The 25301-nt window shown below is 33.6% G+C and overlaps 5 protein-coding genes across 5 annotated transcripts; 3 read left to right on the forward strand and 2 right to left on the reverse strand.

Annotated features, from left to right (window-relative positions):
* Nucleotides 1-586: 586 nt before the first annotated feature.
* On the reverse strand, nt 587-17206 carry LOC114735495 (vinorine synthase-like). Its single transcript, XM_028923192.1, has 2 exons — nt 16685-17206; nt 587-2139 (listed from the first exon to the last, which is right to left on the reverse strand). Exons 1-2 carry the CDS (start codon nt 16707-16709, stop codon nt 818-820), a joined length of 1347 nt encoding a protein of 448 aa, XP_028779025.1. The 5' UTR covers nt 16710-17206; the 3' UTR covers nt 587-817.
* LOC114735496 (vinorine synthase-like) lies at nt 5354-24297 on the reverse strand. The gene is made up of 2 exons (XM_028923193.1): nt 24228-24297; nt 5354-6156 (listed from the first exon to the last, which is right to left on the reverse strand). Exon 2 carries the CDS (start codon nt 6102-6104, stop codon nt 5487-5489), a length of 618 nt encoding a protein of 205 aa, XP_028779026.1. The 5' UTR covers nt 6105-6156; nt 24228-24297; the 3' UTR covers nt 5354-5486.
* On the forward strand, nt 16752-17279 carry LOC114735488 (vinorine synthase-like). Its single transcript, XM_028923185.1, has one exon. The coding sequence runs from the start codon at nt 16752-16754 to the stop codon at nt 17277-17279; it is 528 nt and encodes a 175-aa protein (XP_028779018.1).
* On the forward strand, nt 17458-17922 carry LOC114735489 (salutaridinol 7-O-acetyltransferase-like). Its single transcript, XM_028923186.1, has one exon. The coding sequence runs from the start codon at nt 17458-17460 to the stop codon at nt 17920-17922; it is 465 nt and encodes a 154-aa protein (XP_028779019.1).
* LOC114735490 (vinorine synthase-like) lies at nt 23510-24814 on the forward strand. Its single transcript, XM_028923187.1, has one exon. The coding sequence runs from the start codon at nt 23510-23512 to the stop codon at nt 24812-24814; it is 1305 nt and encodes a 434-aa protein (XP_028779020.1).
* Nucleotides 24815-25301: the final 487 nt, after the last annotated feature.

A 25301-nucleotide genomic window follows, 5' to 3' on the forward strand; every position in this document is an offset into this window, starting at 1 on the left:
CGCTGACAGAAAATTTACTAATTGTTACGGTAAACGTTTTAAATTACTTTGTTTAAGCTTATAAGGTTAAACTTTTGAATTTTTTCTTTATGAATAAAACCAATCGAAAACTTTTTATAAACAAGAAAATTGAGCTTAGACAATGCGTGCAAGCTACCAATGATCTCTTGGTTTAATTTTAAGTTGTTAGTGTCTATCTTCTAAATAAAAGAATTCATGTGTTTTCAAATCAAACTAGAATAGCTAGCAAGTATCAGAAGTTAGATGATGAAGCTAACATCCGTTTTAAAAATGCTTTATCATATTAGAGAGCATAGTAAATAATTTAGTTGATTTGAGTAGTATTTGACAAATTTATTAACTCTTGTAAGCTACCCTAGCCCAAAAAAAGAAAAAAACTCTCGTAAGTTACCAACAAGGATTGGGTCTAACAGAATAGCAAACTAAAGTTCAAATCCTTGTTAAGAAAAATGTTCATATTTTGTGCTCAACAGTATTTCGAATAGGATTATTTTTAACCGGAAAATACCTGTGTGTAGTACAAAAAAAAAACTCTTGTAACCTAATCATTCTACCAACAAGTTCCTAATCAAAATTACATTATTGATTCAAATTAACAAGTAAACATTTTATAACACTTTCTTGGGAGATTAGACTTTTGACTCCTTAGTACCAAACAAAGTAAAGCCGATTATGACTTTCCATCATCAAGAAACTTATTATATAGTTGACAAATGAAAGTGGACAATTGACTATAGTACAGTAAACCCTAAAATAAACAACCAAGCCATACGATAAATCCAGAGCAAGTAAAACATCATTTTAACCCCGCAGTAGAAACATGTGCGAGAAGTTGCTCATCGTGTTCAAATTTAGCCATGTCCTCCTCCGTGAGGCTAACATAAGCTTCAATGCCACCGCTTGACTTAGTGTCTTTGAAGGTAACCACATTCTTAAATTTCCACGTTGGCGGTCCCACCCACGTCGGATTCCCCCAACCAAAATCAACCTCGTATACCGGAAACCAACACAATGAAGAGAAAGCAAACGCGGCAATCTCTCCTTCTTCCCCACCACCAGTTGATCTAACCATCTCTTCTTTCTTCTGTTGAGGATTCCACTGTTCACATTCTCGAAGCTTCGCAATAAAACCCTTATCCATCTTATTTAACTCTTCTCTTAACTTCCTTCCCATATCATGACATTCTCCTTTCTCGTCTAACGTTGGAAACGTTCTCATCGGCCAGTAATAGTTGCCGAACGCATATTCTGGTAATGGAGGATCCATTCTTGGTCGTAGATTTGCTGCCCATGCCACCAACTGAATCTTTTTCTTTTTGCTTCCTTCTTCTTCTTCTTCTTCCCCCTTAGTGGCTTCAAGAAACCTCGTCCATATGAAAGTTGACAATACTTCAACTCTTGAAGGTGGTTTCTGGCCTTCCAGAATGTTCTTCGCCACCTTCTCCGAGTATTTTGATCTCAGAGATTCTACTGCAGATGCTTCAAATACGAATCTGTTGCACACGATCTTTTCCTTCGGGACGAGACAATCCGGGTCGTATCCCGGCATGTGTTTTGGCGGGAAGAGTGCGGATGATTCGAAGTGGGTCGTGATGTGTTCCGGGTTGCCGCCGCGTGTCACGGTGGCCCAGCTCTTCACGAACTGGAAGTAAGACAGTGCATCGGCGATCTTGTGGGAGATGCATATACCAATGGCCATTCCGCCACATTCAAAGACATTAAACTGAACACCTAGGACTGTGTCAACGGCTTCATCCATTTTAAACGGAAGTAGTTCGCCAACGTCGGCCGGAGAAGGGTCGTCGATGACGTGGCTGAGGCGGCACCGGACTCTGGCTTCTGTGTATGGGACACCCTCGTCGTTGCACTCTACGGTTAAGTTCTTGGCCATGAGTCTTCCTGCGAGTGGGTAATACTGAGTTAAGACTTGAGATAGCGATCTCTTGAGGCGGTCGGAGATGTCGATGATGTCGAATTTTTGTGCAGCAGCATCGAAGAAGTAGACCATAGAATTGTTGACTTGGGGAGTGATCTGGTCGAGGAAGGAGAGATTATAGCGACGAAGATGTTGAGGTGTAGGAGACGAAGGTTTCACGATTTGTGCAGAGATTACTTCCACTACTTCTGGCCTCATTTTTCTTTGTCGTGCTTCTCTTTATTATTGCCCCACCCAAACAATTCATTACTCTATCATCACTATTTATACATCGCTATTATTTGTCCTCCTATTAAAAAAAGAAGAAGAAGAAGTTTTCGTGTAATATCAACAATATTAGTAATGGTTTTTTAGTCCACATGTGATCAAGAGCGAAGTTGCGTGCAGTACATATTAAGACGGGATCTTTTGGAAAATTTTTGGGGGGAAACAATGAGATGGTCGCTTTGGTGACTTACACATATATATAGCATTGATGAGCATTTTCCTTGAGGAGAAAGTTTTGGTGCTAATAACCTGGGGACTAATTAATTAGATGGATTAAAACCATGGTTTTAAAGGTGCTTTTACGGTGTATGGAGTAAATATATGGAGGAATTTGCCTTGTTCTGTGGAAAAGTGCTTCCAAACACCCCCTAAGATTAAAGTCGTCTCAACAAATGTGTTTATGAGGATTTAAACTTTGTTCTTCTTTTTATGGGAGTGAGACTGTCTACCATCTCAACTAACAATTTATTAATAAGATTACATTATCTATATTATTTTAGATTTTGTATGCATTAAAATAATTTTTTAAAAATAAATTAAAAAGTTAAATTCATACTGTTCAAATTAAACCTGAAAAATCCAAATTCCAATGGGGATAATGTCTTGTTTCTTGAATCTTAAATAGAAGACAGGTATTTGACAAAGATATTATTAAATATGTCCATTGATGGATTCTCCGCACCACAATGAATATAATTAGCCGTATACCTGTCTTGCGAGAGTCATTTAATAAGCTAATAGATGGAATGATAGCATTTATTTTAGGTAAAATTTCACTAAAAAGACCTCTGTGAACCAATATTGATGACTATAAAGTATCTAGAGTTATTGTTTTGAAGACCAATAGATAGTTAATTAACAGTCAAATCATACAAAAATCGAATTATTTTTTCAAAAAGACCATCATGCTCTTCAACTTATTTTAAATATTTTTCTTCAAAATTAGAAATTTCCCATTGGATCATTGCATTTCCTCCTATATATAGCTACTTCTTTCCTTGGAATATTTATGGAAAGTCCTTCCTTCTCAGAATCTTTTGCTATCACGAAACAGCCACTTTAAAAATCCCTACGCAGGAAAGATAATTTTAATAATAGAAGAGATGTTCGAGTAATACTACCTCCAGTCCTTAATATAAGACCTTATTTGATTTTTATTTTGGTCCTAAATATAAGACCCTAATCTACTTTGTCTCTCATATTTATATATTTTTTCCCAATGTAGTTCTTCTAATAATGGTAGTTCTAACTAATACACTTGATTAGCAAGGATATTTTAGAAAAGACAACACCTATTTATTATAAATAACTAACTTAGCTTCTTTCCTTAATTTCCTCAAATTAGTCAACTAGCTCTTATAATTAGAACTGGAGATAGTATAATTTTTAAAAGAGGTCTCTATATGTATTCTTTAATAAAAATAAATCTGCCTATCCTTTTTTTTTTTTTTGGGGAAAAGCATATTCTACTTTTATTGTAGTAATATTTTATTTCCCACAACCATCCTCAATTTGCATTGAGACAGAAAATCAAAGTATCCGATTTTTATTCTTTTTGCCATCAAATATCCCGATTTTCTTTAATACTTTATCGTATTAGATTGATTACAACTTTTGGACGTAGGTTTTTGCTAACATAATAATGGTTAATATTATCTTTAGTCCCTAAAATTTGATCTCATTTTGATTTTGATTTCTAAAATTTGAAATCAGTAGTTTTAGTTTCTAAAATTTGATTTCATTTTGGTTTGCCTAAAGATTTTTTGTTCTTAAAATAGACAATGTTTTAAAGACCAAAACCATTAGTTTTCAAATTTCAGAAACCAAAATTAAAATGATTAAGCTGAAATTTCATGGATTAAAGATGATATTAACTGCAATAATAATGTGCAATAGAAGATTTGACTTGTAAGCTAATCAAACAAGTTGCACCATAAGCAAAAAAACACACACACATTGTTCCAATAAATAAGTAAACATATTACTATAACACTTTAACTCCAACAGATGATACGTGCATAACTATTTATCCAAAGAAGAATTGCTCTGAGACACTGGCTACAGAACACAAGTCCTACTAGTGTCTCTCTTTCTAGAGGAGGAATTGATGCTATATCCCTCTATGTAAGGAGACTGTAATATTGCAATGCAAGTCCCTATTCTTGCTTTTTATTTTTTTAGAGAATAATTGTCCACCATTTTGATACTCGAGACTACTGCTTTAGTAATACTTTGATTATGGATATCAACATCCCTGTGAGAGCATTCCCATGAACAAGCAATGTCTGAAAAAGCGATGAAACCCTTTATTTCTTGTAAAATTGAAGTTGGCTGCTTGATTTTTCCTTCATGTAAAGCTAGATTCCTACTTAGCCACAACATGTTGTGAGTATAATAATACCTTTTAATAACGTCCAAGTTTCTCCATCCTTGTAAGATTAATAACAATTATCAGCTTAATAAGCGAACACTTGAAATTAGCAAAAGACATGTTGTACAAGTTAATTAAAAAGCATCCAAGCCAAACTGCTTTCGTATAAGGGCATGGGATGTTTTAAAGTTTCATCATTTTGACATCCAAAAAGACATGATCCTGAGACATCGAGATGATGTTACCTTAGAACATCAAAGGAAGGAATGGCATTATGAAGTGGCTTTCAAATAAAAAGAAGATGCTTGTATGGGAGAGAGACTGCCAAAGAAATTTCTAGATTAAGTGGTCCCTCAAGTTTAGGAATAGTGGTCTATGATACATTGCAGATTAAGTCACTAATCTTATTTTACTAGATAAAACTACTACTCTTATATATTTACTTTATACGTAATCAAATAACTTAATTACAATCTTTTTTTGGACTCAACTTAATTACAATCTTGACTTTGCTAAAATAATAACCTGCTGGGCGCCACATGATATCCACTTGTGACCGGCAAATTAACAAGTTGCGTTACAGGCCTATAAAAACAAATTGATTTTTCAAATAAACAAGTAAACATTTTGTTTAAGAAACAAAACGTAGCCTTTTATAGTCTTAAAACAAACCCATATCTTTCAACCAACAAATTAACAGGTAAGCTCTCAATGACAGATGAGTAGTGGGCAGCTGACAAGAACACATACACTTTGCATAAATGGAAAATGAGAACCCAATTAAGCTCTACAAATATACTATCTCCGGTTCTAATTATAAGACATCGTTTGTAGACTACAAACGAGGTCTTATAATTAGGATCGGAGATAATATAACATTATAGTGTAACATTATTTCAACCCCGTGGTAGAAACATGAGCAAGGAGTTCCACGTCACGTTCAAATTTAGCCATGTCATCCTCGGTCAAGCTGATATAGGCTTCAATGCCACCATCTGACTTGGTATCTTTAAGAGACACCGAATTCTTGAATTTCCACGCAGGTGGTACTGCCAAAGTTGGATTCCCCCATCCAAAATCAACATCGTAAACTGGAAACCTACACAATGATGTGAAACTTAAGAGAACAGTCTCTCCTTTCTCAATTGCTCTAACAATCTCTTCTCTATTCTCTACTAGGTTCCATCCTCCGCTTTCTCGGAGCTTCACAATAAAATCTTTGTCGATCTTATTCAGCTCTTCTCTTAGCAGTATTCCAAGGTCCTTACACTCTCCTTGTTCGTCTAACGTCGGAGAAGTTCGAAGATACCAGGAATAGTTGCCGAACGCATATTCTGGTAATGGAGGATCCATTCTTGGGCGAAGATTCGCTGTGAATCCCACTAAGTGAATCTTTTTGCTCCCTTCTTCTTCCTCAGTGGCCGCCATAAATCGTGTCCAGAGGAAAGTTGATAAGGCTGCTACTCTTGAAAGGGGTTGTTTGTGGCCTTCTAGAACGTTCACCATCATTTTGGAATATTTTGTTCTCAGAGATTCTATTACAGATGCTTCAAATACGAACCTCTTGCACAGGATTTTGTACTTCCCGAGGGTTGAAGAACTCCGGTCGGATCCCGATGACATGTCTTTTGGCGGGAAGAGTGAGGAAGATTGGAAGTGGGATCTGATTTGTTCTGGTTCGCCTCGTGTCATGGCTGCCCAGCTTTTGATGAACTGGAAATACGACAGCGCGTCGGCGATCTTGTGGGAGAGGCATACTCCGACGGCTATTCCGCCGCAATCGAAGACGTTGAATTGGACACCGAGGACTGTGTCGACGATTTCATCCATGTCGTAGGGAAGAAGTTTGCTGACGTCGGCCGGAGAGGGGTTGTCGATGACGTTGCTGAGGTGGCACCTGACTCTGGTTTCTACGTAAGGGACACCCTCGTCGTTGCAGTCGACGACTAAGTTGTTGGTTCTGAGTCTTCCGGCGAGTGGGTAGAAATGAGTTAAGACCTGAGATAACGATTTCTTGAGAACATCGGAAGCTTTGTTGACGTTAAACTTGTTTCTGACGTCATCGGCACTGAAGAAGTAGACCATAGAATTGTTGATTTGGGGAGTTATCTGGTCGATGAAGGAGAGATTGTAGTGACGAAGATGTTGGGATGTAGGAGACGAAGGTTTTACCGTTTCTGTAGAGATTATTTCAACTTCAACACTCATCTTCTCTAGTGCTTTTCTCTTTTTTCGTGTTTTCTTCTGATTTATTGCCCAATCAGTTCACCTTATTACCAGTATTTATACTCGTAAAACCCCGTTGGATGAGAATATTATCGTGGAGAGATCAAGAAAATCGTGGGTACTAAACTATGTGGATCTCTCACTATAATTTTGTCCTCTTCTTATGTAGTCTTCAGCGGAACATTTACTTATTACTTTCCTCCGGTTCTTAATATAACAATTAGTTGACTAATTTGATTATATTAAGAAAATTAGTTAAATTAGTTATTTGTAATAAATAGGTATTATTTTTTAAAAAATATCCTTGTTAATAAAGTGTATTGGTTGAAATTACCATTATTACAAACATTATTTTGAAAAAAATAAGATAAATATGAGAGACAAAGTGGATTAGGATCTTATATTTAAGACCAAAATAAAAATTAAATGAGCTCTTATATTAAGAACCAGAGCTAGTATAACCCAGTATTATCAAACATTTTTAGGCACATGTTGCTACAGTTGCGTGCAAGCAACATGCGTCTGATAAGATATTTTATGCGGTTTCAAGAAACCATAGTTACAGTTAACAAAATAGACGTTAAATTTTAATGTATGTAAGTTAACTCTTAAGAGTTGATGGTAACATTAGCAGCTTAATTATATGATCAACCAACTTCAATTGCATCATAAAATTCATAGACTACTTATGGTTCACCTAATTTTTCTTCTCATTTTCCTTATCTTTGTTGTTAAGAATTACTCTTCCAAGTGAATATCTATTTAAAAATTTTCAATTATTATACAGACTGTGTTTGTCAATTATTTTTGGGGGCAATATAGGGCTCTCGGTCAATTTTTTGCTACTCTTTTTTTTTTTTTAATGAATAGGGATTTATTTATATGTATTATTGCTTCCTTGTCTTGGCATACATGGCATGTACTGAAGGCAAATTGTGTGTTGATGAGTTCGGCCTCATATATATGTCGTTGTCTAGCTTGACTCATTCAACTTAATAGTTAATGGCGAAGAGGACCCAAAAAGTATAATTTAATTCAAAATTATTTGTCGCTTTTTATTTATTTAATATTAGAACAGAAAGTCAGCTTGATGTTTAGAAAATGAAATTATTATGTACATAGAAATATAACAATAACTTTTAATGGCTTATTCTTTATTCATGAGAAAGCCAACAACATGCATGGCTATATAATGAAATAACAAACCTTTTATATATGGTTGGTAAACAAAAAAAAATTCTAATTTTTCTTTGACAGGTGAACGTACAACAAACCCCGACATATCTATGATCAGAGGCAATATGGTGATCGTGAGTAAAATATCCCTACATTCCTAATAATTCACATACAAGAAAATACCCTTTTAATATATAATCTTAAATACTGTACTCCATTCAATTTTATATACAACATCTAGATAACTAAATTATAAATATTAAAAAAATTAGTTAAGTTAATTATTTATGTTAAAGTGTAGAGTTTCTTATATATACCTCTTTAATCATTACCTCATTTACGAAAATCTCACTATATACACATATAAGTAATTAACAGAAATAATTTGAAAAAAAAATTTTAAATTTAAGAGATCAAATGAATTGAAAATTTATAGATAAGACTAAAGTAAACACCCTAACTAGTTGTCATATTCAGGATTGAAGTAAACACTATCACAGGGTGCCAAAGAAGCGCTCGTGACACGTAGTTATCTTATCCCTATAGCCCATGCCAACACCTGACTATTTTTGTTCGTGCCATTTATATAATTTTCTCTCTACCAATAATCTATCCCGAAGTCAAGATGTAAGATTCCAAATGTTTAACCTTAATTAAAGGTCTTAACGTGTTACCAAAGTTTATTGGGATCTAAAGGGGAACTTACAATGTTTCATGGTCAATTTCGAGCTTTCATTCTTGGGTTCTAGATAAACACAATCAGCGGCATGAGTCAAGGCATAATTGGATAATAAATAGTAATTTTTGCGTATTTTATCCCATGTTTATTTGTGATTTTGATGACAATGTTCGGCTAAATTTGGTTTGGTAGACATGATGTGAATTATTGATTGTTTCGATGAAAATAAATATAAATAATGGAAAATTTTGGGGTCAAATTGTAAATATTTTAAACTTCATCAATTTTCATGTGAATTAATACCTTCGATGACGGACCACCCAAATCCTTGGATGGGGCTTGGACAAGAAAGAGCATTTTTACGAAAATTTGGGCTCTGCGGTTCAGCCCAAATGAGCCTACAAAGAGAGCTTATTTGAAATATGAGCAAGGAGTTCCGCGTCACGTTCAAATTTAGCCATGTCATCCTCAGTCAAGCTTACATAAGCTTCAATGCCGCCATCTGACTTGGTATCTTTGAGAGATACCAAATTCTTGAATTTCCACGCAGGTGGTACTGCCAAAGTTGGATTTCCCCATCCAAAATCAACCTCGTAAACTGGAAACCTACACAATGATGTGAAACTTAAGAGAACAGTCTCTCCTTTCTCAATTGCTCTAACAATCTCTTCTCTGTTCTCTACTGGGTTCCATCCTCCGCTTTCTCGGAGCTTCACAATAAAATCTTTGTCGATCTTATTCAGCTCTTCTCTTAGCAGTATTCCAAGATCCTTACACTCTCCTTGTTCGTCTAACGTCGGAGAAGTTCGAAGATACCAGTAATAGTTGCCGAACGCATATTCTGGTAATGGAGGATCCATTCTTGGGCGAAGATTCGCTGTGAATCCCACTAAGTGAATCTTTTTGTTCCCTTCTTCTTCCTCAGTGGCCGCCATAAATCGTGTCCAGAGGAAAGTTGATAAGGCTGCTACTCTTGAATGGGGTTTTTGGTGGCCTTCTAGAACGTTCTCCATCATCTTGGAATATTTGGTTCTCAGAGATTCTATTACAGAAGCTTCAAACACGAACCTCTTGCACAGGATTTTGTACTTCCCGAGGGTTGAAGAACTCCGGTCGGATCCTGAGGACATGTCTTTTGGCGGGAAGAGTGAGGAAGATTGGAAGTGGGATCTGATTTGTTCTGGTTCGCCTCGTGTCATGGCTGCCCAGCTCTTGACGAACTGGAAATACGACAGCGCGTCGGCGATCTTGTGGGAGAGGCATACTCCGACGGCTATTCCGCCGCAATCGAAGACGTTGAATTGGACACCGAGGACTGTGTCGACGATTTCATCCATGTCGTAGGGAAGAAGTTTGCTGACGTCGGCCGGAGAGGGGTTGTCGATGACGTTGCTGAGGTGACACCTGACTCTGGTTTCTACGTAAGGGACACCCTCGTCGTTGCAGTCGACGACTAAGTTGTTGGTTCTGAGTCTTCCGGCGAGTGGGTAGAAATGAGTTAAGACCTGAGATAACGATTTCTTGAGAACATCGGAAGCTTCGTTGACGTTAAACTTGTTTCTGACGTCACCGGCACTGAAGAAGTAGACCATAGAATTGTTGATTTGGGGAGTTATCTGGTCGATGAAGGAGAGATTGTAGTGAAGAAGATGTTGGGATGTAGGAGACGAAGGTTTCACCATTTCTCTAGAGATTACTTCAACTTCAAAATTCATTTTCTTTAGTGCTTTCCTCTTTTTTCGTATTTTCTTCTGATTTATTGCCCAATCAGTTCACCTTATTGCCAGTATTTATACTTGAAAAACTCCGATGGATGGGACTATAATATTATCGTCGAGAGATCAAGAGAATCGTGAGTACTAAACTATGCGGATCTGTCACTATAATTTTGTCCTTTTCTTATATAACTCAGTATTATCAAACATTTTTAGGCACACGTTGATGCAGTTGCGTGCAGGCAATATGCATCTCTCATAAAATATTTTATGTGGTTTCAAGGAATTATAGTTATAATTAATAAAATAGATGTTAAACTTTAATGTATGTAAGTTAACTCTTAAAAGTTGATGGTAACATTGGCAACTTAATTATATGATCAACAAACTTTAATTACATCAGAAAATTCACAAACTAGTTATGGTTCACCTAGTTTTTCTTCTTATTTTCTTTATCTTTGTTGTTAAGAATTACTCTTCAAAGTGACTATTTATTTAAAAATTTTGCAATTATTATACAGACCGTGCTTGTCAATATTTTTGGGGGCAGTAGGGCTCTCGGTCAATGTTTTTGCTACCCTTTTTTTTTTTTAATGAATAGGGATTTATTTATATGTATTATTGCTTCCTTGTCTTGGCATACATGGCATGTACTGAAGGCAAATTGTTTATTGATGAGTTCGGCCTCATATATATGTCGTTGTCTAGCTTGACTCATTCAACTTAATAGTTAATGGCGAAGAGGACCCAAAAAGTCTAATTTAATTCAAAATTATTTGTCGCTTTTTATTTATTTAATCGTAGAACAGAAAGTCAGCTTGGTGTTTAGAAAATGAAATTGATATATACATAGAAATATAGCAATAACTTTTAATGGCTTATTCTTTATTCATGAGAAAGCCAACAACATGCATGGCTATACAATAAAATGACAAACATTTTATATATGGTTGATAAACCCAAAAAAAAAAAAAAAACTCACAACAAACCCCAAGATGTCTATGATTAGAGGCGATATGGGGATCGTTAATAAATGAATAAAATATCCCTACATTCCTAATAATTCACATACAAGAAAATACCCTTTTAATATACTATATCCGTTCCTTAAGATAAGACCCCGTTTGACTTTTATGTTGCTCTTAAATATAAGACTCCAATCCATTTTGTCTCTCATATTTACTCAATCTTTTCCGAGGTTGTCCTTCCAATAATTATAGTTTTAGCTAATACACTTGATTAGTAAGGATATTTTAAAAAAGACAATACCTATTTATTACAAATAACTAACTTAACTTCTTTCCTTAATTTTATCAAATCAGTCAACTGCCGAAGGTAGTAGAATCTTAACCTACTATACTCCATTCAATTTTATATATAACATCTAGATAATTAAATTATATATATTAAAAAATTAGTTCAATTAATTATTTATGTTAAAAGCGTATAAGTTCTTATATGCACCTCTTTAATCATTACCTCATTGATGAAAATCTCACTATATATATGTAGTTAATAAAAATAATTTGAAAAAAATTGTAAATTTAGAAGATAAAATGAATTAACATTCTACATATAAGACTAAAGCAAACATCTCAACTAATTACCGTATTCGGGATTGAAGTAAACACTGTCACAGCGTGCTAAAGAAACTCTCTCGACACATGGCTATCCCCATATTCAGGATCGAAGTAAACGCTATCTTTTTGTTTCGTGCCGTTTACATAATTCTCTCAATACTAATAATCTATCCGCCCGAAATCAAGATGTAAGATTCCGCATGTTTAACCTTAATTAAAGGTCGTAAATTGTCACCAAAGCTTACCGGGATCTAAATTAAAGGGGATTTTACAATGTTTCGTGGTCAAATTTGAGCTTTCATTCTTTGGTTCTAGATAAACACAGTCAGCGTCATGACTCAAGGTATAATTGGCTAATAGATATTAATTTTTATATATTTTATCCCCTGGATTTTGATGATGATTTTCTGCTAAATTTGGTTTGGTAGACGTGACGTGAATTATTGATTGTTTCGGTGAAAAATAAATATAAATAATGGAAAATTTTGGGGTCAAATTGTAAATATTTTAACCTTGTCAATCTTCACGAGAAAAAAGAGAATTGCTTTTTGGAAAATTTGGGCTCGCAGTTCAGCCCAAATGAGCCTACAAAAAGGGCCTATTTGAGCCTGTTGTATTATCAAGTGACAAGTTTTATTATTGTTTTCGGAAGACGATGAGGAGTATTAGCTAGCAAACTTAAATTTAGCTTGGTGGAAAGAAGTATGTAATATTTGTTGTTTGTTCTTTTCTTGTTTTGTTACTTTGTTATTGATCTTGTTCCTGGTATTTGTTCCCTGAACTTGAGATGTTGGTAGATTTGTCATTTATCTATATTAGTGTTTGAAGATTTGCAATTTGACATTTGTACGGAAAGAGTAGATCTTTGAAATAATTTGAACTTAAAACTAGTATTTTATACTATTAATATGTTTCTATTTATAAATCATTTGTATCTTGAACTCGCAAATCAAGAAATCTATTGAATTAATATTTTTTACATTTGTTTTTATTAAAAAAGAGTATTAAAATATATTTTATTTTCTCTCCCATATTTACTTTATTTCTCCGTGCATTTATTTAAGTTAACATACGTAAAATTGGAAAAAGCTAATTTATTATCATACAAATGACTTATATTTTGAAACAAATTTTTTCCCCCCACTGACTTATAAATAGAAACAGAGTGGTATAAGACAAAGTAAAAAAAAAAAAAGGCCTGCAATTTAAAGATGTACTATCTCTAATCCTAAATATAGGATCTAGTTTCTAGTGTAAATTATATAACAAACTAAATCTTATATTTGGAACAGGAAGTGATAGCTTCTATTTGGAAATAAACTTAATGCATATGGCATTACCTTCAATTCAAAGTATAAATTATCTTTTAAAAATCCTAACATCTGAATACACCTAATTATTAATGTTATAAAAATAATATTTGATTAATCGGTTCAATTGAGTAAATCGAAAAATAACTTTTGTTTGATTCAAACTCTCTCACAATTGAACACTGGCAAGAGGCGATTTTCAATTTATACATGCATGGTATCGTGGAGCCAACAAACCAATGACACCTAATTCAATTTTTTTTTTTGACCTGGACTTAATTCAATTATTAGCACTATAATAATCGCCTACTCTATGGTGGGCCCTAGTATCACACGAGGCTCTAATCACGAACCAAGAAAACCGGAGGGTCCGAGGATCACATGGGGCTTTAGTGAACAGCTAAGAAACCCGGACAGTATGGGTGTTAAATTAAACCAATTGGCATTAGCTTTCAAGACAAATAGGGCCCACCAGTTGAGTCAATGCTTCGCCGCATCAGCTTCACATGAACCAAATCAGTGCTTTGCCACGTTCAATCACTTTGTCCGTTTCTGATAATATTAGTAATTGGGGAGAATTATAATGAAAAAAATAATTAGAAAGCAAGTTTTAAAAGTTGTCATTTCTGAAATTTGTCATTACAGACTATTTAGATTATTATTAAAACTTTTTAATAATCATTTTTTTAAAAACCTCATTATAATTCTTCCTCGCAAGTATAACTTAAGTTTAAGAGCTAGCATTTTGCTAACAGTTTATACTTGGACTGGCACCCAGGCGATGGGTTGTGGGCTAGTATACCCCATGTGGCTAAGCAAGGGTGAGCGTGTGTAATGGTTATGTGGGTCTCCCATTCCTTATGACGGGGAGGAGGTTTAAATTGTTTACATGGTGATCTTATTTTTCAGGTGTACCATGATCTATTAAATTTGATGTAATTTTATTAATGATTTATTAAATTTGATGCAATCTCACTCATATTTCAATTTATTATGTAATTATAATTTGGTTACCTAAAATTGTTAATTTTAAATGAATAAAAGAAAAAAGGTGATTTTAAATAAATAATGTTATAGTATATTTTTAGTCTTTTAGCTTTGTAGAAAGTTTTAATTTAGGGTCCCTTTGGATTGACGGTAAAAAAGTAACTTATTTTCAATTTAACTTTTAGAAACGTAGATTAGGTAAAAGTTAGATTGGGTAATATGATTTATATTTGGATTAACTTTTATAAAAGTTAGTTTGTAAAGTAGAAAAGTTATTTGGATTATAGTTGGATAAGTAAGTTTAGTTTGTAGAATGAGGAAAATAGATATGAATTTTATTAAATAATGAAAAGCAATTAAAAATATGAATTTACAAAATATAATGATTTTAAATTACTATAATTGGAAGAAGTTATATTTAATGAATAAAAATATATTTAAATTAGAAATCACAGTAATGTGAAAATTTTTGAAGCAAATAATATTAATATAATTAATTGGATGATATACTCTGCATAATTTATATAAATATAAAATGAAAGATAATATTAAAAAGTAAAAATATTATAAAAGTTATGTTAAAAATTATTTCTACTTAAGAGAGTATCAAACATAAATAACTAAAAAATGATTGGAAAATACAAGGAATATGCAAATAGAAGCACAAGAACAATATAAATATAAGGGCAAAAATGTCTTTTAATTTTTAAAAATTACTTGTGTATAAGTTATAAGTAAGTTTTAGATGTTTTTGTAATTATGCTTAAAAAAGTAGCTTTTGCCCCATAAGTTAGATTGGTTAAAAGTTGTGACAAACAGCTTTCAAATTTGCAAACTAACTTATTAAATTTTTAAATTACTTTTGGCCCTCAAAACGCTGCAACAAACATGCATTTATTCTCTTAACTTTAACAAGTATATTTTTAGTTCTTTAACCTTAAAAATATTAATAAAAAATGATGATATTAACATCTTATATGTTAATAATACATCTCACATATTAACATGTTAAGTTTAATTTTCAAAACAACCACGATTGTTACAAAAAAAAAAAACATAATTTGAGACCGACAATTTTAGGGTTAAAAGATTAAAAATATACTTTATAAGGTTAATAAACTAAATTAAAACCTTTTATAAAATTAAAGAACTAAATGTATACTTTAGCTAATAAATAAATTAAAGAAAGGGAGATTGTACCAAATTTAAAACATAATGGACAAAATTATACCACTAAAAAATTAAAGTACTGTGTATTATTTTACCTTTTAAACATTTAAAAACTACAAATATGAAAAACACTCATTATAAGATATTTTCAAAGTCTAAAAGATTAAATCGTTAACGTAAGGGACAATTTTTCATAAAACAATGATAAGAAAGGGGAAAAAAAATAAGAAAAGAAAATTTAGATGAACGATAAAAGGAATTTATATAAATTTTGTGATATGTATTATTATGTAACTATAACTATAACTATTATAATAATAATAATAATAATAATAATAATAATAATAATAATAATAATAATAATAATAATAATAATAATAATAATAATAATAATAATAATAATAATAATATATCACGTGCTTCTAAAGTTTCAAAATTACTTTTAAAAATATAACTTCCATTCTATTCTTTTTGTCATTTGTAATTTATAAAACAACTACTTTCGCATGATATTGTTATACTTTTCCTTTCATTCCAAGAAAATACGACAGGCACCTTTTTTTTGGGGCCAACGAACAACTACAGATACCGAAAACCATGTGTCTCTCAAGTTGGCAACAAATATCTTAAATATCATCCATCTATACTAATCATATTGTTAATATATATACATATATATCGTTCAAAAGAAATAATAAAATACTAGAGAGAAATGGAAATCAATAAAATACTATCATAATTAATACTAGATAGAAGCCGAGAAGAAAACGATGCGGACGTGCATAGTGATATAAATAAGGGATAATATAATTTTTGGTTACTTAAGTTTTTTCTCATTTTGATTTTAGCTCCTTAAATTTCAAATCATAGGCTTTGCTTTCTTAAGAAGTAAAATAATCCAAATTTTTATTAAATTATAGAGTCAATGTTTTAAATGAAAAGAAATTTGAGGAAGTATAACATATGATTTAAAATGTGAAAGATCAAAATCAAAATAAGGGCAAACTCAAGACCAAAAATTGTATTAGTCCAAATTTAGGAACTATATTGTTCATTATTATCTTAATTAATCTCTTTGCTGCGGTATCCTATTCCATCAGATCTTTATATTAAGTACTGATAAGAAGAATTGCCATGAGCAAATATAAATCAGAAGCAACAGGGTAAGGAGAGAGAGAAGCATCAAGAAAATGAGTGTCGAGGTTGAAGTAATCTCTGAAGAAATGGTGAGACCATCGTCTCCTACACCTCAACATCTTCGTCATTATCATCTATCCTTCCTCGACCAGCTTAGTCTGCAAATCAACAATTCTATGGTCTATTTCTTCAAATCCGATGACGTCGCAAACAAATTTAACATCAACCAAGCTTCCAATCTTCTCAAGAAATCGTTGTCCCAAGTCTTGAGTCACTACTACCCACTCGCCGGAAGACTCATAACCACCAACTTAGTCGTGGATTGCAACGATGAGGGTGTCCCTTACGTAGAAACCAGAGTCAGGTGCCACCTCAGCACCGTCGTCGACAATCCATCTCCGGCCGACGTCAGGAAACTGCTTCCCTACGACATGGATGAAATCGTCGACACCGTCCTAGGTGTCCAATTCAATGTCTTCGATTGCGGCGGAATAGCCGTCGGAGTATGCCTCTCCCACAAGATCGCCGACGCGCTGTCGTATTTCCAGTTCATAAAGAGCTGGGCCGCCATGGCACGGGGCGAAGCAGAAAAAATCAGAACCCACTTCCAATCTTCCTCACTCTTCCCGCCAAAACATGTCGGGATACGACCCGAATTCTTTCATCGGTATGCACAAAGTCGTGGGAAAGCGGTTCGTATTTGAAGCATCGGTAATAGAATCTCTGAGAACAGAATATTCCGGAAAAGTCATAGAAGGCCAAAAACCTCCTTCAAGAGTAGAAGTATTATCAACTTTCATACTGAACCGGTATATTGCAGCCACTAAAGAAGAAGGGGACAAAAAGATTCACTTGAGATTCGCAGTGAATCTACGCCCAAGAATGGAACCTCCATTGCCAGAATTTGCATTCGGGAATTATTACTTGTCTCTCGAAGCCTTTCCAACTTTAAACGAGAAAGGAGATTGTAACGACCTCGGAAGGCAGCTAAGAGAAGAACTAAACAAAGTGGACAATGATTTTATTGTGAAGCTTCGAGAAAGCAGAGAATGGAACCCTAATGGAGAAGAGACGACCGATAGCGCTATTGATGAGGAAAATGAGATGGTGGTGTTTTTGTTCACTTCACTGTGTAGGTTTCCGGTGTACGAGGTTGATTTTGGATGGGGGAATCCCACATGGGCAGGACCACCCACCTGGAAATTCAAGAATTTCGTTACTTTTAAAGACACAAGATCCGGTGGTGGCATTGAAGCCTATGTTAACTTCACAGAGGATGATATGGGCAAATTTGAACTTGACCAAGAGCTTCTTGCCCATGTTTCTACCACTATGGGGTTGACCTAATTTTACACCAATAATTTTATATGGGTCTTTATTATTATCATCATTTCATCATCGTTCTCGCATAGTTTTCTTGTATTATTGTCCATCGTCGTCTGTCACTGACAGCTTGTCTAGATCTGTCCATCGACTGAAAGTTGTGGGGTTGTTGAATAATTATTAAATAAATAAAAAGGGAAAGTTCTCATCTTTTAATTAATGGCGCAAATTGCAAGTTGCAACTTGTTGATTAGCTTACAAGTCAGATTTGACGGCAGAGCTTGCGTAGTTATCTTAGTAAGGACGTTGTATAATTAAGGAGGAAGATCTGAAGTATGAAAATCTCCAAACTGTCTTTGAAAATGTCTTAATTTCTATGAAATGGACTATTTTGAAATGAAATTTTTGTAAAGTAATAAGAATTGCACTTCACCTGTAGCAAGTAAGGGCTTTTAGATCGTTTCATAAAAATTCTTAAAGAGTTAGATAATTAATTTAGTTATTTATAACAAATTGTCTAATTTTTCCAAAATTAGTTTCTTTAATCGTGTGCATGGAAGTTATGCCTTGATTAGGAACGCTCTTAATATATGTGATCAATGTGGATATTTTGAAAAAAATTATAAATAAAAAAGGTAAAATGAATTGATATCTTACATGTAGGATCAAAGTGAACATTTTGTCTAGCTCTTATATTAACATCTGATGGACATTTCGTGGGATCATTTTTCAAATCCTCATATTTCAGCTCTTATGTGTCTTTCTCCCGTTGTTATTTAGCTAAATGGATAAACTTATTTGCTAGTTGCGTGCTCCGTACGATAAAGTAGTGAAGAAAATTGGACACTTTAAAATCATCTAATCCATTTTTTTGACTTGATAATGAGTCGGTAACAATAAAAAAAAGTGTTAAAAATAATATCCTTGAAAATTTCATTTGTTTTTCCTCATTCACCCTCCTTTGCCAATATGCCACCGGTTATTTTTTTAACATACACCATTAATAGATCCTATTCAAATTAACCGATCAAGATCATAACCACTACGGATTGCATATGCATGAGTTATTTTTTCATTTTCTCAAATTTAACTAAGGTTGGTTTAATATACATACAAGTTTTGGCAATATAGAAAACAATTTTAGTAAAACGTACTAGATTTTAGGGAAATAAAGAGAAAAGTAAAGTACATCCAACTGTCTTTAGACCTCTCAGCAACCCAAAAAAAAAAGGAGCCAGAACTACATTGTCATTTTGCCTAGAAACCTCTAGTAATTTTTTCAGAGAACGTGTTGCGGAAAACCAAAGAAAAAAGTTCGATCGTTTCATAGTTAATGAATTTAGATAAGACTGTGTATTAGGAAAATTTAACTAACACCCATCAAGTGACTTATAATAAAAGCTATCCATATCTTTTAAAGGTGTCCTTATGATAAAGATACAAGAGAGTATCTCCTATGCACATTCGCATATAGATAGATGATTAGGTATCGAAAATATGCATAAATGTAAAAAAAAAAAGTATATATATAATTTTAGGAAAATGTGTTAATTAAATAGCATTATTTTCTATAGCGTAACACCTGGAGAATGACACAAATACCCCAAAAAGAAAATTAGGAATTAATGATCATTATAACATGTGAAAAGGCTCTTTGTGAAGTCAATAAAATGATGTTAAGATGCGCGTAAGGTATAAAGCCAAATTGATCTAATTCTTACCTACCAAACATTTTTATCTACATACTCCTCCGGTCCTAATTATAAGACCCAATTGACTTATTCGAGGAGATTAAGGAAGTAAGTTAAGTTGGTTATTTATAATAAATAAGTGTTGTCATTCCTAAAATATCCTTGCTAATTAAGTATATTGGCTAAAACTATCATTATTAGAAGGATTATCTTGAAAAAAAATGCATAAATATAATAGACAAAATAGATTGGGGTCTTATAATTAGGACCAAATAAAAAGTCAAATGGGGTCTTATAATAAGGACCGGAGGAGTATATAACATCATTCAAGAACATATAACGCACATTTTGGGAGAAAAGCAGGATTAATTTAGAAGCCTAGCCGCATCCGTTTACCATTGAGGCAGAGGCTGACAGTTAATCTTCAATTGTTATATGTTTAGTATCGTATACTCCTTCTCATAATCTTTTCCATGAGATTCAAATTTTTTAAATTATTATCCGGTGAATCTAGCTAGTTTTAAACTGTTTGAGTATTAAATGTATTTTTGCTTGTTTTACTCTTAGTTATATCATCTTTTGTCCGCATATTCTTTTTCATTTTCTCTCTTACCTATCCTCTTGTAAATAAGGGCATTATATTTTGAAAAAAAAAAGCATTCCTTATATATTTATTACTTTTAACTAATATTAACTGATTTTTTAAACCATGTACTTCGGTTAATTGGATCTTATAAAAAAGAGCGGAGGTAATATTAATCAAAATAGATGACAAGCGCACTCAAACAAAATCAAAACAAAATACTCCTCTGGTCCTTTAAATATGACTTAACTGTTGAGTTAATTTTAGTTCTAAATATAAGATTTATTTTTCATATTTAATTTATTGATTTTTCCTAAATTATCTCTATGGATACTCGTTTAATCATAATCAAGTAAGAGTGGCGGGAGGATATTAAGAAAGATAATTATGGTATTTTAGAAAAAACATGTTATATTTTTTATAATTAACTAACTTACCTAACTTTCTTATTCTAATCAAATTAGTTGAATAGATTTTATATTAAGGACCAAAAGAGTATTAATTATAAACCTTAAAAGAAATCATAAAATAGAACAGCACTTAGTAATGATGTGCAAAACGTATCAGTAAGGTGTGTTCTTCGTTTTTTTTTTTTTGGCCCAGAAAAAGGAAATATATTCATTACTTAATCAATCAGATTGTCTGAGTGATGGGCGCGAGATGATGGTCGATGAAGATAGAGAGTGATGGAAATGATGATGATCTCGCGATGATTGTGAATGAAGAGACTGACAGAGGACTGAGAGAATTAGGGTTAATGAGGATGTTTGGTTGGTGGGACACGATGGGATGAAAGGAGTCCACCGAATGCTCATCTCTTAAAAACATCACCGTTTAGGAAATTACCAGCATTGGCTCAACAAGAAAAAAAAAATACAACTGATATTTGTTTTTCAAAATCATTTTTAAATATGGAATAACTTGGCCAAAATAAATTTTAGAGTTAAAGTTATATTTAGCACCCTAAATTATGCTTTCTACTAGTGGTACTTAGTCTCCTAGAATAATTTTTATTCCATAATATTTTTTAAGCAGCACCCAATATCCTCAGTAATTTTTGATGTATCTAACACAATAAAGATTTTTTTTTAAATAGCACTCAGTATCTTAGATTTAGAGTGTTTATTCTTACAAAGACAATATTTTAAGAGCAAACTTTACGATACTGACGTCAAATTTATAAATTTTTTGTGTAATCTTGCTCCTCAAATATTTTCTCAGTGGTAATTTTTAAGTAGCATTTGGCATCTTAAATATAGGGTGCTTATTGCTACTAAGTAAATATTTGATGAGCAAAATCACGCAAAAAGTAATAAATTTCAAGTTAGTCTGGTAAATTTTGCTCTTAAAGTACTTTCTCAGTAATAATGAGTATTCTGAATTTAAGATACTCAGTGCGATTTAAAAACATCGTGGGATACATAAAAAAAATTATTGAGGATATTGAATGATACTGGAAATTTTTTTTGAGATTTTGGATGGAACAAAAGTTAATTTAGGAGACTAAGTACTACTAGTAAAAAGTATACTATAGAGTGATGAATACAACTTAACTCAAAAATTTATTGAGTTTAGACTAAGTTATTACATATTTAAAAATGATTTTGAAACACAAATATTACTGGTCCTTTTTTCCTGTTGAGCAAATGCCGATAATTTTGCTAGATTGTGACATTCTTAGAGATGAGCCCAGAGATTTGCTTGAGCACCAAATGCAGACTCAGAGGAAAGGAAATGGATTTCTCAACTGTAAGGAATGGGAAAGTTAAGTACACAGCTAAATGAAATTAATGGAATTTGAAACAACGTCGAAAATCGATTAATCACTACAAACATAAAGCAAGTGGCCATGACCAATTGATGTTAGTTGCAGCCTCGATTGTCACTTGCAAAATGAAAGAAACCAAATGACGACAACTAATCAAGAGAATTAAAATGAAAAATTTTCACCAAATTTCATTCATTCCCCTGTCCGAACAAAAACGTTTCAGTTAATGTACCAACAAGCTATTGGTTGATATGACAGTAGTCTGGCATTTCTGGCATTGAAAGGAAGAAAACACAAGTTCAAATTCTAAAAAGTGTACTCGGTCTGACAAAGATTAATCTCAAATCTAAAATGATTTGGGATACTCTGAATTTATAAACAAAAAAAAGTTTCATTTGTATCATTTTGAGCATAAGCAACCAAAAATTAATATTAAGAATTACCATTATTATTTAAAAAACTATTACGAACTTTTACATGTATATATTTATATCAATAAAAATTGAAATTTCGCAAAACTCAAATAATACAAATATCAAGGAAATTCAGTCACAACCAAGGTAGCCATTGTTGAAAATGCAATAACTTTATGATGCTGAGTGGTCGAGAGACCGACGGAAGCAAACAATATAGAAGTCAACACGTTAAGCCCAGTCCGATTCACACATATCAAAGCTCACACTGTCAACTCGATATGTTTTTCTTATTGGGTTTAAGCTCTTCGTTTATATATAATTATCATATGCTATTGTTTTGTTTTTGCTTGGACAACAAATTAATCCCAGAATAGGGACACAATATAACCTATCTATCCGTGTATAGAAAGCAGAGCAGATCAATCTTTACTTTCAAAAACAAAATCTTACCTATCAAACTCTATCTTTGGCCGGCCAGTCCACCAAGGAAAGCGTTGAAATGTCAAAGATAATGGCACATTTAATAAGAGATTGACAGAGACCAACCACCTATCGTCTCCTCAACTTGGAAACAAATATCTCATCTCATCTCTACATGCATTAATTGTTAATTGACAGCTACCTAAATCATCCATCTAGCTACATTACTTGTGCACGCAAGTCACTCTTCACGAACCAGTTCCGATAACCATAATCTAGATGAGCACTCTAAACTCATCATATCAGATCTAAATCATCTATAATTGATTTAAACGGTTTAGATTTAAAATTTTAATTAATTATTTTTAAATAAAAAACTATTTTTTTTTAAAAAATAGTTAAGAGATTATCTCTATTTTAAATTTTATAATATTAAAATAATTATTTTAAACAAATAAAAAAAAATAAATCTGATCTATCTAAATAAAATATGAAGGATTTAAATCAGATAAGTCTAAGGTGCTCATGAAAGTTTCTGGTCAAAACAAAAAAAAGGTGCTCATGAAAGACAAGTCAAAACTCTTGACATTAATTGTGCACTACCCACCGTCTCTTTCCCTCCCTATATATGTGTAGCATTAATACTGGTGAATAATACGAAGAAGCTACGAGTTGTGCATGTGAGAGCAATATCCTAAAGCAAACGGTACGGATCAGAACAGCACCGAGAAATATGGGTGTTGAAGTTGTTGAAGTAATGTGTACAGAAATGGTGAAACCATCGTCTCCTACACCTCAACATCTTCGTCATTACCATCTCTCCTTCCTCGACCAGCTCAGTATGCAAATCAACAATTCTATGGTCTATTTCTTCAATGCCGATGATGTCGCAAACAAATTTAAGATCAATGAAGCTTCCCATGTTCTCAAGAAATCGTTGTCTCAAGTCTTAACTCATTTCTACCCGCTCGCCGGAAGACTCATAACCGACAAGTTACTCGTAGATTGCAACGATGAGGGTGTCCCTTATGCAGAAACCAGAGTAAGGTGCCGCCTCAGCGACGTCATCGACAACCCCTCTCCGGCCGACGTCAACAAGCTGCTTCCCTACGACATGGATGAAATCGTCGACACCGTCCTAGGCGTCCAATTCAACGTCTTCGATTGCGGCGGAATAGCCGTCGGAGTATGCGTCTCCCACAAGGTCGGCGATGCGCTATCTTTCTTCCAGTTCATCAACGCCTGGGCTGCCATGACACGTGGCGAACCAGAACCAATCAAAACCCACTTGCAATCTTTCTCACTCTTCCCGCCAAAAGACATGTCGGGATCCGACCCGAATTCAGCCATCGGGAAGCACAAAATCGTGGGAAAGAGGTTCGTATTTGAAGCATCCGTAATAGAATCTCTAAGAACAGAATATTCCAGGATGGTCAAAGAAAGCCAGAAACCTCCTTCAAGAATAGAAGCGTTATCAACTTTCATATTCAACCGGATCATTGCTGCCACAAAAGAAAACGAAGAAGTGAACAAAAAGAATCACTTAGTAACATTCGTAATGAACATACGCCCAAGAATGGAGCCTCCGTTGCCAGAATTTGCGTTCGGCAACTATTACTTGTATAGTGAAGCTTTCCCAACGTTAAACGAGAAAGGAGAGTGTAACGACCTAGGAAGACATCTAAGAGAAGAGCTAAACAAAGTAGACAAGGATTTTATTATGAAACTTCGAGAACGTGAAGGATTGAGCACTTTGCCACAGATAGAAGAGATTGATAAAGCAGTCGAGAAGGGTGAGATAGTGCGGTTTCATTTTACATCAATTTGTAGGTTTCCAGTTTACGAGGTTGATTTTGGATGGGGCAATCCGACATGGGCAGGACCACCAACGTGGAAATTCAAGAATGTTATTATTTTCAAAGACACCAAGTCAGGTGGTGGCATTGAAGCGTATGTGAACTTGACAGAGGAAGACATGGCTAAATTTGAACGTGACGAGGAGTTTCTTGCTCATGTTTCAACAAAAGGGTTGAAATAATTTTATATTTATTACATATATATGTGTGTGTGTGTTTATTGTTACTAGTATCATTTATCATTCATGTGTCGTTTTCCCGTCAACTGACCTACGTGGTCTGTCACTGACAGCTTATCTGTCAACTGACTTATAAGTTATGGGTTTTTTGATGAGTGATTATTAATTGAATAATGAAAAAGGTGAAGTTTTCTCTTTTTCGGTGGAAGTGTTTAAAATGTTTTCTCCCCTTCAATTAATGGTGCAACTTGTTGCTGATTAGCTAGCTAACTAGTCAGATGTGACGGCACGGCTCGTGTTATTATCGTATAGCAAAGACGCTCTATTATTAAGCTACATGGATAAAATTATATTGACCAAACACAAGCTCCTATGTGCCATAAATTAGTAAATTACTGAAGAAAATTGGACATTTTAGAGCTTATTCAACTTCTCATTTGCTAGAGCTCTCATCCTTTGTTTTTTGATGCATCTTTGATTATAATAGGTA

This window comes from Neltuma alba, unplaced genomic scaffold (assembly GCF_004799145.2).
Source record: "Neltuma alba isolate B1F8T4 unplaced genomic scaffold, ASM479914v2 tig00013210_pilon, whole genome shotgun sequence".
NCBI classification, from domain to species: domain Eukaryota; kingdom Viridiplantae; phylum Streptophyta; class Magnoliopsida; order Fabales; family Fabaceae; genus Neltuma; species Neltuma alba.

Coding starts and splice junctions, on each gene's coding strand:
- LOC114735495 (XM_028923192.1), bottom strand. CDS start 16,709: ATGATAATGACGAAGATGTTGAGGT. Junction 2,140..16,684: donor AATGACGAAGATGTTGAGGT/GTAGGAGACGAT, acceptor GGCCAGAAGTAG/TGGAAGTAATCTCTGCACAA.
- LOC114735490 (XM_028923187.1), top strand. CDS start 23,510: ATGGGTGTTGAAGTTGTTGAAGTAATGTGTACAGAAATGGTGAAACCA.
- LOC114735496 (XM_028923193.1), bottom strand. CDS start 6,104: ATGATGGTGAACGTTCTAGAAGGCCACAAACAACCCCTTTCAAGAGTA.
- LOC114735489 (XM_028923186.1), top strand. CDS start 17,458: ATGGAACCTCCATTGCCAGAATTTGCATTCGGGAATTATTACTTGTCT.
- LOC114735488 (XM_028923185.1), top strand. CDS start 16,752: ATGGTCTATTTCTTCAAATCCGATGACGTCGCAAACAAATTTAACATC.